Source organism: Lytechinus variegatus, chromosome 1, assembly GCF_018143015.1.
Source record: "Lytechinus variegatus isolate NC3 chromosome 1, Lvar_3.0, whole genome shotgun sequence".
NCBI classification, from domain to species: Eukaryota; Metazoa; Echinodermata; class Echinoidea; order Temnopleuroida; family Toxopneustidae; genus Lytechinus; species Lytechinus variegatus.
In genome coordinates, this window is record NC_054740.1 from 73,639,550 (window position 1) to 73,656,586 (window position 17,037).

The 17,037-nt window shown below is 37.2% G+C and overlaps 1 protein-coding gene across 2 annotated transcripts in view; it reads left to right on the forward strand.

The window, feature by feature from the left end:
* LOC121422485 (collagen alpha-1(III) chain-like) overlaps window positions 1–15,992 on the forward strand; it is a 42,733-nt gene extending 26,741 nt beyond the window's left edge. For both annotated transcript variants that reach the window (XM_041617572.1, XM_041617562.1), the window contains 13 exons: window positions 618–703; window positions 1,699–1,801; window positions 2,375–2,553; window positions 2,957–3,088; window positions 6,434–6,505; window positions 7,167–7,238; window positions 11,155–11,235; window positions 11,842–11,938; window positions 12,446–12,582; window positions 12,987–13,253; window positions 13,863–13,944; window positions 15,197–15,299; window positions 15,832–15,992. In XM_041617572.1, coding sequence (XP_041473506.1) covers window positions 618–703; window positions 1,699–1,801; window positions 2,375–2,553; window positions 2,957–3,088; window positions 6,434–6,505; window positions 7,167–7,238; window positions 11,155–11,235; window positions 11,842–11,938; window positions 12,446–12,582; window positions 12,987–13,253; window positions 13,863–13,944; window positions 15,197–15,299; window positions 15,832–15,934 — 1,514 coding nt within the window. In that variant the 3' untranslated portion in view covers window positions 15,935–15,992. The remainder of the gene's footprint in view (window positions 1–617; window positions 704–1,698; window positions 1,802–2,374; window positions 2,554–2,956; window positions 3,089–6,433; window positions 6,506–7,166; window positions 7,239–11,154; window positions 11,236–11,841; window positions 11,939–12,445; window positions 12,583–12,986; window positions 13,254–13,862; window positions 13,945–15,196; window positions 15,300–15,831) is intronic.
* The last annotated feature ends 1,045 nt before the right edge of the window (window positions 15,993–17,037 follow it).

The window sequence follows — 17,037 nt, forward strand, 5'->3', positions numbered from 1 at the left end:
CGAGCAAAAATAAGAGAGAGAGGGGGTCATTTATATTTTGTATAAATACTAATTTGTTCTACCAGCCTGAATATTAAAAAATACATCTATAGCGATAGGTATGTCCAAACAATACCCTAACAATGACTTTACAAAAATGTAATGTGAGATTCGGTAGTACGAGCTTAAATCACTTCCCCCACTCCTACATCCGTACAAAAGGTTTGATGGAACTTACATAAGATGTCTTAGATTTCTAGCATTAATTGGCATTAATGAGGGTAAAATGTCCTCTTGTATTTCAAAATGGTCGATGAAAACAGCTCTAGCTCAGATTGTATATGCCTTAGTTGAATATTTTTTTAATGTCTTTATATTCAAAGTTATTGTTAACTTTACTTAGTAACTAATTTAAGCGAGTATTTGGGGAAGGGGCTTTTAGCCATCCCCTTTAGCATGTCTGCCCCCACCTGTAAGGTCTACCCGAGTCAACGGTGAAATCCTAGCCCCAATATGCCCAAGTCTTTTTGATGCTTAAAGCATTGATGATAATGTTATCGTTATAAGTTTTTTATTTGAAAGCTTTCATGCTCGCCATGTCATGATTAGATGTATTTTGTTTGAATTATTTCAAACAGCTCAGTGCCACTTCGAAGGGAAAGATTATCAAGAGGGAGCTAGATACAAATCACAGCTCGATCCTTGTATCAGATGTCGATGTAAGGTATGTTCATTCATGGTTCTAACGAAGTTGTTCCTTTTAATTAAAAAATACCTGGAAATGGTGAATTCACATCAATTTTGTGTTGACTTCGAATTTCAAAGCTTTGTTATACTTTCAAAATCACACAACTTGTAAATTATGTTTCAAGTATGCAGTATTACAACTTTAATTGTGGAAAATCATCAAAGTAGAACTACTTCTTCTCCGATCTTGGTAAAATTCATGTTCATTTAATGGTGTCATTCTGTTGCGAATATTTTTTTTTCTTAACTTTGTATCACACCGTTCAAACCGATGGGTTGTATTTTTACAAGAGAGAACAAAAAGGGTGAGACATTAAAAAAAATTAATGTAATGTAGACCCAGGCGAATCCAGAGGGGGCATTTTTGGCCCGTGGCTCCCCCTCCAGAGTCGTAGTCAGTATTTTAATGTAAATATGTCCTTTACACCAAGTGAGCCCACCCCCCCTTCCACTTTGAGAGTCATGGGAAATATTGTATATGCTAATATGTTGTTCATACACAAGTGAGGACTTTTTTGGCTTGTCAAACTTTCCTTGGGCAAAATGTGCCCCCTTTGGAAAATCCTGGATCCGACAAGACCTCCCTTAGTTGCAAAAGCGCTCAAGTCAAACCCATTCTGCGTGACGACGCATGCGGCTTCTCTGATTGTTCCCGTACAGATAACGACCTTCTTCTATTGACATTCATGATCTTCATTCAAGCAGGTCCAAGAACAGATCTGCTTGAAACACTTTCCTAAGTGGAATACTTTTCTTACAGGGTGGTGAATCTTAATGTTCTTCAAACAAAAAGAGAAAATGTAAAGCGGCGACATGTGAGAATCCCATTTATTTGTTGGGAAGCGCTGAAGTCAAGCCCCTTCCACATCGCGACGCAGAGCTTCTCTGGTTATCTTACGGATAATGACCATTCATGTTCTGCATTCCAGCAGTCTCTGTTGGCAATACTTAAATTGAATACTTCTCTTACAGGATGGAGAATCTGAATGTTCTTTAAAGGCTCGGAGTGCATGTAAACCGGTGACATGTGAGAATCCCATTATCAGCCCAGGAAAATGCTGCCCAAGATGTCCAGGTAAGTTTCTCACTCAACTCAGTCTGTTTTTCCAGTTTCCAGAACTTGCTTCCAAAACTACAGAGACTCGGTACATTATTTTCATCACTAAAAACGTCCATACGGTGTCATGGAAAATAATTATGTATAGACCTACTCGAAAAATTAAATTTTCCAATTAATTTGCCTGCTTTCTGAAGTCACATTCTACCAAGTCCACACACTAGCAAGCGTACTCCTTTTTGTTTGTCACTCGCTTGCTGGATTCGTTTGTTTTCCAAAACACGCTACATTTTGAAATCTTGCAAGCGCTGAAGGTCATCGGACTATTCTCTCCCCACTATATTAAATTAGTATAACAGGACTTCAGTATTTTCAATTATTATAACTATTCATTTTGATCCGGTGAATGCGATCAAGAGACCGTGATAAAAATGATTAAAAGGAAATTTTCAGAGAACTGACGACACAATAAATGAAGACCCTGTGTCGCAGTCTTCACTGATGCTGACTGTCGAAGTAGAAAGTGGCAGTGGGTGTGATAAAACCATTCACACATTGATATAATGAGAAATGATATTCATCCATGCTCAGGACCAAACTCAAGGCACAAAGCAGATCCAACTCCTCCACCGACACCAGGGGAAGGAGAAGGAATGACCACTGTATCTTCTTCTGGCTCTAGCATCTTGATAATGAGATTACCACCACCACCGATTATACCACCACCTCCCCCTTCTGGAGTCCTTGGTTTTGATCTTCATAACGACACAGTAAGTAACTTAATGGTTTGATTAGTCCAAGTATTTTCCTTACTATAAGTAACAATTTTGTTGTCTCTGATAGCTGTCCATCTTTCTACCACTCTCTCTAGGTAAACTTTATTTCTATTATCATTATTATCATTGTTGAATAGTTTTTATTATTTCTTATTACTATTATTATTATCATTATTATTATCGTTATTTCGTGATCCATTCAAAACTCCCCCCCCCCCCCCATTCTCAACACAACACTATTTCTGCAGTTCTGTTGTATCATTATGTGAAAACTGAAATGAAACCACTTGTTTTTAAACATTACTAAATCACTACTTTAATATGACTTTTGTATTTGATTAAGGTGCGATTTATCGTGGGTGACTAATCAAACCTGTTTTCTGACTTTATAAAACAGTTCATTCCAACAACCATGATGCCTCCAGCCCCACCATCACCACCACCGCCACCTCCACCGACAGATCCAGATACGACGACGACTACCATGCCGACTACCACGGATGATGGCGTATGTACCATGTCATGCGTGGTATGTACAAATATTTCAGTAATTACTTCAATTAAGCTGGTGATTTCATGTTATGTGGTGTTATTAGGCTTATATTAGGCTTTTATAATTGTTTAAAGAGTCATTCGTTAAGCACCATGAATGCATTTACAAATCTAATGAATGAAACAATATTATGATAAAAATTATAGAAACGAGATCAATAACAAATAAATGGACACTAAAGCCGATGAACTTATAGGTCAAATCCACCTCATACAAATGTTGATTTGAATCAACAGAGAACAAGCATAATGCAGAAAATTTCATCAAAATCGGATGTAAAATAAGAAAGTTATGACATTTTAAAGTTTCGATTGTTTTTCTCAAAATAGTTATATGCACAATTTAGTCACATGCAAATGAGAGAATCGATGATGTCCCCCACTATTTCTTTTGTTATTCATTGTTTGAGTTATACAATATTTCAATTTCTACAGATTTGACAATAAGGACCAACTTGACTGAACTATATAACTTTAACAATGGTAATTTCACATGTCCAGGGAAAAATAAAACTTCGTTTCATAGGACAATGAGGAGAAAATTAGAATATGTCATATTTCATGTAATGAAATACAAAAGAAAAAGTGAGTGGGTGATGTCATCAGTTCCCTCATTTGCATACCGACCGGGATGTGCATATAACTATTATGTGAAATTAAACGAAACTTAAAAACGTCATAACTTTCTTATTTTACATCCGATTTTGATGAAATTTTCAGTGTTATGCTCGTTGGATTTCTCTTTTTTTAAATCGACATATTTTTGGATGGACTTGGTCCTTTAAGCAATGAAGGGACCGGACAAATTTTGGGAAAGACAGACGAAGAGAAAGAAGAAAGGGAGGAAGATGGAGAAAGGGAGAATATAGAGAAAGAGAGGGGGACACACCCTCATCAAAAGACAGACAGGCAGACATACAGAGAAAAAGTGGGGTGGCAAAATTTGAAAATGAGGGATGTTGGCTCACTTTGCTGACTTTCGAATATACAGTACAGAATCCAAATTAAATGACTGGATTTGATTAGGAATCCAAGGAGGTTTTAGAGATGGAGTGACCACGAAATGCAAATTAATTCATGTAGCTTCAAATTTTTAAAGGAAAACATACACAGGAGCATTGTTTGGTGTTGACCTTTGATGCCGCCAGTTTCATGGGGAAAAGTGAAAAGCGCTTTTTGTAAAGAAGGAAGATAATTGGGAATATTTCTAGTTTTATTTGATTACAAAATGTGAATTTTAAACACATGACGAAATACATCTCAAAGCGTTACTATGGCCTAAAACTGGGCAAAATTATTGTATGGTAACCCGATGTGGTAATACTTTTATAAATGAGAAAATCCCTTAGAATTAGACAATTCTTAAGTCAATGTTACCAATTTCCAAAAACTTCCATATGACAAAAAAGGAAGATTGATTTGAGGGAATATATTTGTAATGTTATGTGTTGCAGTCACATGCGGCCGGTAGAGTAACGTAAAATCATATTTCAATAGATAGTGCAACCTTCATTTTGCTTTCCCCGTAAAAATTAGCAACGAGTCTGCTCATAATATCCAAACAAAGGCAGTGAAAAGTGATTTTCATTTTAAAAGCACATTTTCTATTGTATCTAGCCAGTGAGTCTGCGAGAAAAATCCAATGAAGGACATGTCTAATATAGTTCATCCTTGTGGCATCAAAAGGATGGATCTCCATCTTTTAAAACTCCTTGATGGAACCCATCTCTTATTATGTTGCCTGCCGAAACTGAGGCAATCCTGATAATATGCAAGCTGTTACAAATTACGGAGAACCTCTTCTACCCATGATAGTCTAGTATTTTCGTTTTTTCTGCAGGGTTGTGTGATTTGAAATTTCTTTTAAAAACGGCGAATTGCGCCACATGAAACGACTTTGGCACAAGCAAGTTGACAAGTGTTTATGATCTTGTCAATCTCTGCCAAGGCTAATTGTATCGAATGAATGAACGGACAACTGAAAATATCATTTGAGGAAGTCATACGAATGGATAATAAACATTTTAAGAGCCTTGCACTTTAGAAAAAATATATACAAACCCGAATTTCCATGATTTCGAGGATAGTGTTCTTTGCCGATTTTTTTTTGTGACTGTTCCCTCTTTTCTCGATTTTTTTTTCATGATCGAAAATGTTTACAACATCGTAATAACAATGTGACTTTGAGCGTCGTAAACGCTAGTTTCGAGTCTTAAAGGAAAAGAAGTCACTGATGCCTAATAAACTAAGTTATTTGAAAGGTTAAAATTGATGGGAAGATTAATAGGAAAGAATGAATAACATTGCAAGGCTGTAGAAGTACGTTTCCTGAGCATACAAAGAAATCGGGTTACATTGTCCACCTTTGTAACGTGTTATTCTCCCAACCAGCAGTGGGGGTAATCAATTACACAAAAATTAAGGGGGCTGAAATTCCGAAGAGGTACACTATTCCTTTTTTTTTCATACATATCGAGCGAACTAAGCCAGCGATGAAAAATGTAATTTTTCTTCATAAATATCCAATACCATCATACATTTGTAATTAAAAAATTGCCATACCTTTAAGTAAATTGTATGTAACTTATGATTTATAAATATAATACCGTTTTGCCTATCTTTTTACGGTAATCAACAGTTAGATGGGTGGGTGAAAGGGGGGGGGGGCATTTTCACAATAACTCTATGGAATATTTTTGACCACCGTGAATTTCGATTTAGTCTTTTGAAATTGTATTTCATGTTCTATATTTTGTGCTACCATTGTTTATGTATAATTATTGGACCCCATGGAGGAACAGATCTGTTATGCTCAACAGATCTGAAATTGGCTATCCAGCCGTGTCATATATCGTTATTGCTTTGTAATAATAATAATAATAATAACTCTTATTTACCCAGGGTAGCCACTCTCAGCTGTAAGCTGTTCTTCCAGCGGGCCCTGCATAACATAATATGTTATTATTACCCTTCTCCATTCTAAATGCTGAGCGCCAAGCAAGAAGGCAGAAGGTCCCATTTTTATAAGTCTTTGGTATGACTCGGCCGGGGATCGAACCCACGACCTCCCGTCCATGAGGCGGGCGCTCTACCACTGAGCCACCATGTCCGGTCCAGCTTGTAAGCGGTCCAGCTTGTAAGCTACTGTGTATATATTGTGTTTTATGATGTCGGAAATAAAAAAAATTATGATTTTATTTCATTTAATTTTGTTCATTTTTGGGGGGAAGGGGGGTTGACAACAGCCCAAAGTCCCAGTAATCTCGTCTATTTTGATGTTTTTGTTGCAATCGTTTTGGTGTTTTATACTCTTTCATTCCAGGGTATGCAGGGAGAACCTGGTCCGCCCGGAAGGAGAGGGAGAAAAGGAGATACAGGCGATATAGGACCAAAGGTAATGGATTTTATCATTGCACCTTTACCTAATTCTTTGATTTGAATTTTTATCATCCTTGTCATGATTTTTACTTTTCTTTCTTCACCTTCTTAACGGGAAATTCAATAATGATCATGATTATTGGAGATCACTATCAAATTTTCGAAATCCAAAACCAAAAATGCAATGAATTTAAAGGTGCTTTGAAGTTGAAGAATGAAAATGTCTAATAATCATCCTCTTCATACATTAAACTTAAAGGGTATTTGATACCTTTGCAACTGCTTTGTCGATTTTGGTGTTTCAATGTTGTTCGGAAAATGGAGCCATGCACCGGGGCCATGCACGATCACACATGCATCGAAATAATTTGTATTTACGTTTTCACTTGATAAAAGAAACTTAAAACAGAAATTGACAGCATTAAGATTGGTCATTAATTTTTGTAATGAAGTCATACAGAGGAAAAAATACCAGTGGCATCCAATTTCCTTCAACATCGTTGCTGGTACACTTCAATGCAAGTTGCGTTTTTATTTGAAGTTACTGAACTAAATGTTGTCAGTAAGTGCTTTACTTCGTTTTCAATAAAGGCAGCGGTTGTAAAAAAATTTAAGGAACTCATTTTTGCTATTGATGGATAATACAATATTTATATTTCATTTTGTTCCATTGATAGGGTGAACCAGGGGAACGAGGACTAGATGGGACAGACGGTATGCCCGGTGCACAGGGACCACAAGGACCAGAGGTTAGTACTAGTATCCTTCACTATTCATTATTATAAGATATAATGGAGGAATAGTAGTCACTACCGCATCTTTCGTCGTCATTTTGACTACTCATTGGGGGCAAGGTGTAAGCATGGCCCTGGGAAGCGGGGAGCTGAAGCACCTCAAATAATTTCCTTGGGGTGCTGCTTGTGCTATTCTCCATAGGCAGCACCCACAGGTATTCTGGAAGCTGTGCAAAACTGGAAAAATTTAACCAAAGTACCTTCATTTTGTATTAAAACCTTTTTTTTTTGCTTTTCAAATTTCTGGGAACCAATTTGACCTCCATTTTGTATTGAAGAAGAATATGGAGAAGGAGGAGAAGAGGAGGAAGAGGAAGAAATAGAGAAGAGGGGGGGGGGGGGGGAAGAAGAGGAAGGATGAAAATGAGGAAAGGAACATTCTGTTTCAGCGCATACATTCGTAATTCCGAAGCTTCGTAATTCCGAAGGTTCGGTTATTCCGAAGGTTCGTATTTCCGAAGGTTCGTAATTCCGAAGATTCGTAATTCCGAAGGTTCGTCAATCCGAAAACGAAATAAGGTTCGTAATTCCGAAGGTTCGTTTATCCGAAAACGAAATAAGGTTCGTAATTCCGAAGGTTCGTTAATCCGAAAACAAAATAAGGTTCGTAATTCCGAAGGTTCGTTAATCCGAAAACGAAATAAGGTTCGTAATTCCGAAGGTTCGTTAATCCGAAAACGAAATAAGGTTCGTTAATCCGAAAACGAAATAAGGTTCGTTAATCCGAAAACGAAATAAGGTTCGTTAATCCGAAAATTAAATAAGGTTCGTATTTCCGAAAATGAAAATAATTCATTTTGGTAACAAAAACGATGTTGTCATTACAAGATTAAACGATATTATGCAATGATAGTAATAACGATCGATGATACATGCGTGTGTTGGGGCAAAAGCATGTATTTCATTAAGAATATAGGCGCCCTGATCAAGCATAGGCTAATTTCGATTTTATCTGAGCAATTGCTGCCTAAGCAAATGGTTTAATTAAAGATGCAGGGGTTCAAGTGTGTTGGAAGCGTGCGAGCAACCTCTAGATAATAGGATTTGTATTGGAGGGGATGTCATTTTTAATAACAGCTTCTGCTGGTAATAAAAATAAAAATAATACGAGAAATGATCCTTGTGAGATGTTGAAAGCGCGAATCGCAAGCTCAAACTAGTAGACATTTCATGTAACAAGATGCGAAGTGAGCATTCGGAGCATTTTTTTGTAATCGTGAGAAAGATGTGTATCTTTCTAAAAGAATTAATGCGAGGGCGAACTGTAATTTGTTTATATACTGACCTGGGGCCCGTTGCATGAAACTTTTTACCTGAGAAAACTCAGGTTGTTTTTACAGGAGTTGTGCTGTTTTTACAGGAGCTGTGCTGAAGTCAATGGCGGAAATCAGACTAACCTTATTTTTCAGTTTTTACCAGAGTTTTCTCAGGTAAAAAGTTTTATGCAACAGGCTTCAGAAAATAATCTTTTAAGGACTACATTTAGTGACTCATGAATAGAATATATATCTCACAAACTAAATAATGAGAGCGCGAACCGCAGGCTTAAAATTTTTGATATTCAAACCTGAAAACTTGACTTTTCATACTTCTTTTTTGTAACCAGGAATAGAATGAGTTCCTCAATAAACAATACTTGATGCGAGCGAGAAACGTGAGCCAAATTTTTCCGATTTTCCAACCTCAAAACTGGACATTCTAAGCGTTCTTGTAAAAAAAAAATAATAGCTGGGAGAATAGTTTTCAGAACTGAAGTGGCTTCCCTGGGCAAATAATATCTATATCAATATTATCATTCTGGGCCCACATGAAATTTCCAAAAGTTTGAGCACGTGATTCGCTCGCAACATCTCACAAGGATGCCCTTTTAACAGTAATTGACCAAAAAGGTGAATTTTACATCTTCAGATTTGACTTTTTCCCCCAAACCGCTTGCTCTCTAGTCTACGCTCGCAGAAATGAAACGTAAATATATAACTTTAGTGATCACTGAAAAAATTGTGCTCAATTTAGTTACTACAAGACAACCTCTTCACACAGATGATAATCTAATGGTGAAAATATCCGTTTGCACCAAATTGCCCCTATTGGCCCCTTTTTTTGCTTTGCCCCCCCCCCAAAAAAAAAAAAAACGTTCCGCCGCCATTGGTTAAAACACGCATCGTCTTCATGGCAAACTGCAAAAAGTTCTTAAAATGTCCCCTTAGATCAGGTCAGAGCTTATACATGTATATTTAAAAATTCTGTTCGCGCTTCTTGCTAGCAGTTATTATCTAAATTTAGTTACATAGGCATCTCGCTTTGAAGATCACAAACACATTGCCCATCATATTAAAAAAAATATATAGCTTGCGCTCGCATTTAAAAAGGGTTTATCATGTTATTACATATTTACTTTATTTTATAAGGATAAAGCTAATTATTGACTGTTAGGACTACTCTTTCTAAGAAACAAACAAAAATCAACTTTAAACTGCCGATCAAGGAAAATACGGCTAAAAAAAATTGCCCCCCCCCCCTCTATTTGACGAAAGTTGGATCCGCCGGGAGGGAGGCAGGGGGCATCAAAAATGAAATAAAAAACAGGGGAATTAATATTTTCCAAAATGGGAAAGTTCCTTTTTCAAAAATAAATATGCCGTTTTTCATGTTTTTTTTTCGAAATAAACTCTTTTTAAAGTATACAAGTTAAGTTAAGTTTTCAGGCTGGAATATTTAAAATTTTCAGCTTGCGCTTCGCACTCTCATTCGATTGGTGAAATATGCATCCTAAAGAGGTCACTAAATGGTTTACAGGTTCCTTTTCTGGTCAGTATGTTTAAGCTCGCGTTTTGCGCTCGAGTTAATTCTTTAGTTAGATGCACATCTTTTTAATGACAGCAGAAATCTGCTCGGATTTTTAAAAACTAATTTTCATTTTTTATTGAAATAACCTAAAGTTTTAGCTTGTGATTCACGCTCGCAACACCTCGCAATAATGCCATTTTAAGAATAATTGACCACAAAAAGCGTTATACAACTTCACCTTTGAATTTGTTTTACTAAGCCGCTCGCTCATTATACTCTCTCCCGAAAAATAAAGCCTAGATATACATTTTGCCATAATAAGAAGTCACTTCAAAAAAAGTTTTTCTCTACTTAATCACTATCAAACACACAATGACTTCAAGCAGATGAAAATATCACCAAAGTGCCCATTTTGACGTATGAGTTTCATTTTTTGGCTTTACCCCCAACGAAAATTCGTTCGGCCGCCCTTGCCTTCCCATCCTCATAATAATTGAACGGCAACAGTGTCCCCCGCCCCCCTCCCCTCTGCCTTATTTTGTTTTCGGATTAACGAACCTTATTTTGTTTTCGGATTAACGAACCTTATTTCGTTTTCGGATTAACGAACCTTCGGAAAAACGAACCTTATTTCGTTTTCGGATTAACGAACCTTCGGAAAAACGAACCTTATTTCGTTTTCGGATCAACGAACCTTCGGAACAACGAACCTTTTTTCGTTTTCGGATTAACGAACCTTCGGAACAACGAACCTTATTTCGTTTTCGGATTAACGAACCTTCGGAACAACGAACCTTATTTCGTTTTCGGATTATCGAACCTTCGGAATAACGAATCGTCGGAATTACGCCACAAATGTTCGGATTAACGAACCTTTTTTCGTTTTCGGATTAACGAACATCGAGGTATAGGCAATTTACGTGTTTCGGAATTACGAACCTTCGGAATAAAGAACCTTCGGAATTACGAAGCTTCGGAATTACGAAGTGTAACCCTGTTTCAGTATAGTACTAAATGGAAAATGAGTAAAGTAGAATACATGTAGTAAACCATTTCATATATATTTTTTCTCTGTTGTCTACAGGGTCCAATAGGATTACCAGGTGTGGTCGGAATGCAAGGACCAAGAGGAACAAAAGGAGCAATAGGAAGTCCAGGCAGAAGGGTAAGCAACAACCCCTCTCCCTATCTAACATTTCACCCGTGTCATTGTGTTCAGTCTTCACTTGTTAACAAATCAAATGACACCTTGAGAGACATGGATGATGGCAGAATTACTGTTTTCGATTTATCCTCGGCATTTGATACTGTCAATCATACAATTATGTTAAACAATCTTAGAGCCCTTTGTGTTGATGTTACAGCTCTGGAGTGGTTAGAGTAATATTCATCTGAAAAGCTTCAAGCTGCCAATATCACTTTTGAAGAGCAACTATGTTGAATTCGTTTGTGGTGTACCACAAGGATCAGTTGGAGGCCCGACCCTTTTCTGAGTTTACTTGGGTGGTCTTAAGAATCTACAATGTCATTGCTTAACTATCATTGTTATGCAGATGATTTTCAAGTGTACACTTCACTCCCACCTAACCAGACCAATGTCATTGATACTGTTAAAAACATGCACCTAACAGTTGAAGAACCCAATAAACCCGTCAGGATCTGGGCTATATTCAATTAATTTTCTGCTCGAAACAAGTGCAACTCCTTGTGCACTGTAATTTAAAATGTGCTCTTGCCATTAAGTTTTCTTTTATATGTTTGGTTATTTCAGGGACGTACTGGATCCGATGGTGAGCCAGGGCCACAGGGACCGAAGGGAATGATGGGTATTCAGGGACCACAGGGACCTCGGGGTCCGCCAGGAATAGGTGAGTCAATTTTAATAATGAGGGTTTCTGTCATCGACTTTACAGCAAAGAAAAATATAGTGTGTATTCTATAAATGATAAACCAAACATTAATTTGTTAGTAATGTAAAAGTTTGACCAAAGAAAGCACTATTCTGTGACTTGGCTTTTGGAACTTAGGTGACGATTTATGAAAGTTGTCACCATTGATTAAATTGTTAGCTCTGACTCTTTCAGTAAAATCCTTGGTTTTGATTAAGTGAAAAGCACTGGTCTGTTACCCATGTCTAAAACTTTCAAAGAAATTTATGAAACGGTGTCTTGGGAATTGCGTGAAATTTTTACGCTTCTTCTTTCCTCCTACTAATTCACTCTACAACCATAAAAATAAATCGAAATTATTGAAATAAGCTATGGATTTTTTTTTTTAATGAAAGAGATTACATGTTTTCAAAATAAACATTGTACATGTTTGTATAAAACAACTTGATGTTTTGGTTACATTCTTTGCTTTCGTTTCTATTCAAGGTCAGAATGGCGCACCTGGTCCTGCAGGTCCCCGCGGCCCACCAGGAATACAAGGAAGTGTCGGAAAGCGTGGCTTGACTGGACCCCCTGGACCACCCGGTCCAAAAGGAGACCCGGGAGATTTTGTTACTCAGGGGGTAATTATTGCACATTTCAATTTATTGCTTGCACATTCGTTCTATGGCGGCCGTTCAGAGAGAAGGAAAACGGCAGTTTTCACATTTATTGTATCGGCTACATATACACTGTGATTTGAAAAAAATGAATAAAACGGCTGTTTTCAACACTGTACGGCCACTGTAGAGCCAATGTGACTGAGGTAGTAGTAATAAAAATATTACACTAGCCCGATGACTTAATTTGCAAGATTGTAATGACAATGAAAGTTCAGCCAATTCTGGTATAGTAATATGGCCTAAGTGAAATGAGACCATTGTTATGATGACGGTGAATACCAATGTGATAAGGATGATAATGGTGAATAATAAATATGGTAATGAAGTCGATGACAATGAGGATGATCATCACTTGTCCATTTCAGCGCATCTTGATTGTGCCTGATGAGAACGCAATGAACAGCATCAGCGAAGAAGCGGCCCTCGCCTACCGCCTGGACGACAGGAAGCTCTACTTCCGGGATAACGCCAACTGGAACTGTCTGATGGCATCCTCCGATCTTCTGCAGGAAGTAAAGACAATGCGTGGACCTCCAGGCCGTCAGGGGATGCCAGGGCCACAAGGGCCCAGAGGAGAGAAGGGTGAAAAGGGCGACTCTGGCTCTGACACTGATATCTTGATCCCGGGACAGGTTGGTGCTATTGAGCAAATAACTAGTGTTGTAATCAAACCCTGAGAAGATAGATCATCACTGAATTTTCCAATCTGCTCAAATCAAGAGAGATTAACTTCTGGGACTCATCTTAAAAAGAGTTACAATTGATCCAATCTCAAGTATATGGAAATCCATCAATGTCAGAAGTTTTTCTTTAGGAAATTTGCACAATGTCCTTTAAAAACAAAGAAGCATACTGAATTGTCAAAGCAGTGAATGTACGAATATACATCATATAAAAAAAATTGTGTATTTTAGATGTCGACATTCTTGGCTTTCCATTATTGTGGTTGATTGGATAAATCATAACTCTTTGTAAGACAGGGCCCAGATTTGGGTGTTTACAACACAGGTTTGGACGGCTAAACTCTGGGGCTTCCACCAGTATTGTCCGGTTGGAGAAGTGGAGCTGAATTTCTCTTATGTTGTAAATACCAGACTGATAGCGTCATCTTAGCAAAAACAAATAATTCTACACTAAAGTAGACTTTCAATTGATTTTGCATTACATGAAAGGCATTCAGTTTATCATGTTGCCAGGTTTCAAGATTATGTACATGTATCTGTGTCATGTACCTCTTGCAGGAGGTTGAATGTGGCAACGGAATCATGGAACCGGGCGAACAATGTGATGACGGGAATGAAGACATCCACGATGGCTGCATTGGTAAGGAACAACCCCTATATTCTAAACTGAAACCCTTCCCAAGATAATAAGATCTTGATCTTGTTTCATCCACCTTGATATCAAAAGTCAGTGATATGTCTTGCCTGCTGGAACCAGACAAGCGTCTTTTCATAGGTAATCCTCAAAATTCATCTTAAGAAAAAAAAAAAAACTTTTGCAGGAATCCTGCAATAAAGGTATTAGCAGTTACAGTATTTCCTGCAACCCAATTGTCTTGTCTAAGATGAACAGATGTGGGATTCCTGCAGAAAAGAAGTGGATCAGACTTTGGCAAAGCTGCATTGTTTCAAGAATTTACCATGTCCATTAGTAATCCCTCTGTTTTCCATTCTAAAAGGTCTTAAGTGGTCTTAACCCTATATAGCCCGGGGGGGGGGGGGGCCTAAAAGGCCCCCCCTCGACATTTTTCGCGATAATTTCTAAATGCAAAAAAATAATACGCTGAAATTTCATGACTTTTCTTTCACATCTCCTGCACATTTTGAGACCCTGTTTGCGAATATCGGGGGTGTACTTGCGGAGATATAGCACATATTCGTGACCAATGTCACCGAAAACGGCAATTTCCATTGACTTTTGTGTGTACAATGTATGGGTTTTACAAGAAATGTTGTCAGATGAATGTTTTTTCTGTTTTTTTCTCACATAACTTTCTTTTGGGCTATCACCAACTATTCTAGATTTAAAAAAACAATAAAAAAATTGATTTCAGAACAAAAAAATACACAATAAATTAAAAACAAAGAAATACATAAGAATTTGGAAACACGGAAGGAAACAAGAATATTATTGCGACAAATTAGCATATGCGCATAATTAATTACTATTATAATCTAATAATTATACAATTTCAATACAGTTGAGTGAGCTGTCTTTTAGATTACATGACTGGCTACTAACATGCTTGATTCCATTGCATTTTCTCAAAAAATGGGGGGAAAACTACAAAAAAATGAAAATTCCTTGAAAAAATTTGAATAATTAATTAGATAAATAAAAAATGATAATAAATATCACAAATTTGACAACGTATTCTTGTAAAATACATGAGACACCCACACACCAAATTTGGTCGCAATCGGTCGATAAACGGCTGAGATCTGAGGGGGGCCTAATAGGCCCCCCCCCGGGCTATGCAATTTCAAAATAGCCCGGGCTATATAGGGTTAAGTGTATCCGTCCTACCTACCCTTCCCAAACTCTCTCACTCTTCATATCTTTGATTGCTCAGATTGTAGACGATCCTACTGTGGTGATGGCTATCGTCAACGCGGTGTTGAAGCGTGTGATGGAACCGACTTTGATGGAAAAACATGTCAATACTTCTTCCCAAAGTAAGTTTGGTTAATGATCACATTCTTATGACTATATAGGGGTTGCAACTTTACACAATATGACATCATTTAGAATTGTATTTACCAATAATTTCTTAACTCAGTTTACCATTAAGTCCGTTTTGCTTGGAGAACTGATTTGAAGTGTGATAACTGGGTTCTGATGCGGATCAATTCGAATTGGATACAATTATTTTGAGAGGCCGACTATTGTGAAAAAGCAATTTGTCCCCTGAAATGGTATTTTGTCTTAATCCAGCTGGATCCACGCCTGTTTTGTTTGACTGAGAGCATTATTATTAACTTGCCAATATCAAGGTGACTCTTTCCTCCTGTCTTTCCACATTTTCTTGTATCTCTCTTTTGCCTTTCTCTCTTAACCCATTTTTGTATTTCTCAGTCTTATTTTTCCTGACTGCCTTGATCTTGATTTCTCTCTCATCCCTTTAACAATCTTTCTTTTCCCCTTTTTTACTCTGTCAAATGATATCATTTATCTATCCATCCTAATCTCTCTTTCTACATACTCCAGATACGACACAATTGGCTCTCTGCGATGTACAAACAGATGTCAGATTGATACGGGTGGATGCAAGGTAGTGAGAAGAAAGAGAAGAAACTTACAGACGCCGTGATCACATAGACCACCACGATGGACGTTCTTCGCATTCTTCATCACTTCATGCCCTAAAATCCATTGAAAAAGAGCCCATGAAACAAGGCCAAAACTGGTGCTGAAAGTACTGCCAAACTACCAGAGTTCAGTGGATTTGAGACAGATGCAGTAACCATTATTAAACAAGTAATAAATTCTCTTTCTGGTTTTTTACCACCGCCTCAGAAGTAAAATATTTCACAAACGGTTCAATTCTAATAGTAGTAGTATACAATACAAATTCAAAATGAAATACAGACTGAAACTAAAGATTAGTTTTTATATATATTTTGCACATAAAAAAATATCTTTTGAAAATAGGATGTTACAATTGGTCATCACTCAGCATTGTCATATTCAAGAATTTCTGAATAAAGAAAATGTGAGAGATTTCAAATCATGGTTTCTGTTAAATGGACAGATAATATTTCTAGGAAAGCAATTGAGGTTGGAAATGAGTTTCCCCATTGCATAATGGAACCAGATGGTCCCTGTAAGAAACCAATGAGAGTACAAATGTCTTTATTGATCACATTGACTCATATGTGCCTTGCATTGCCTTTGGCACGGGGATGACTTCCATTTAAGTAAACCTAGGAAAAGATGGAGTCAGGACTGGTGTAAATTAAAATTCTTGCAATTATGGCAATCAAATAGTCCATTAACAATGAAACAAAGTTTTTAGATGGTTTGCCATACCCCCCTCATTATTCATAATCATACATAGATGGAGAAAGAGAAGAATGTAGGCGAGGTAGTTTTCTCAAGTGTGCTAATTCTTTTTGCTGACCAGCATTAATTTGATACACCTGCTTTATATTAAAGAGAATCCCAAACAGAAAATTCTGTTAATCTGTTTGCAATGAGAAGGAATTTACAGTTCACCCTGATTTGAAGTTCAGTTTACTGGAAGCTTTTCTTGTGGAAATCTATAAAAAGCAAAAGATTTGTGTATATTTTTGGACATCATGCAGTTATCCCATGTGGTGTAATATCAATTTTGTGAGGATTTTGACTTTCCTAGATTTATATCACATGACGTACATGTAACGTCACAAAAAATACTTTTAAAACCTTCATTAA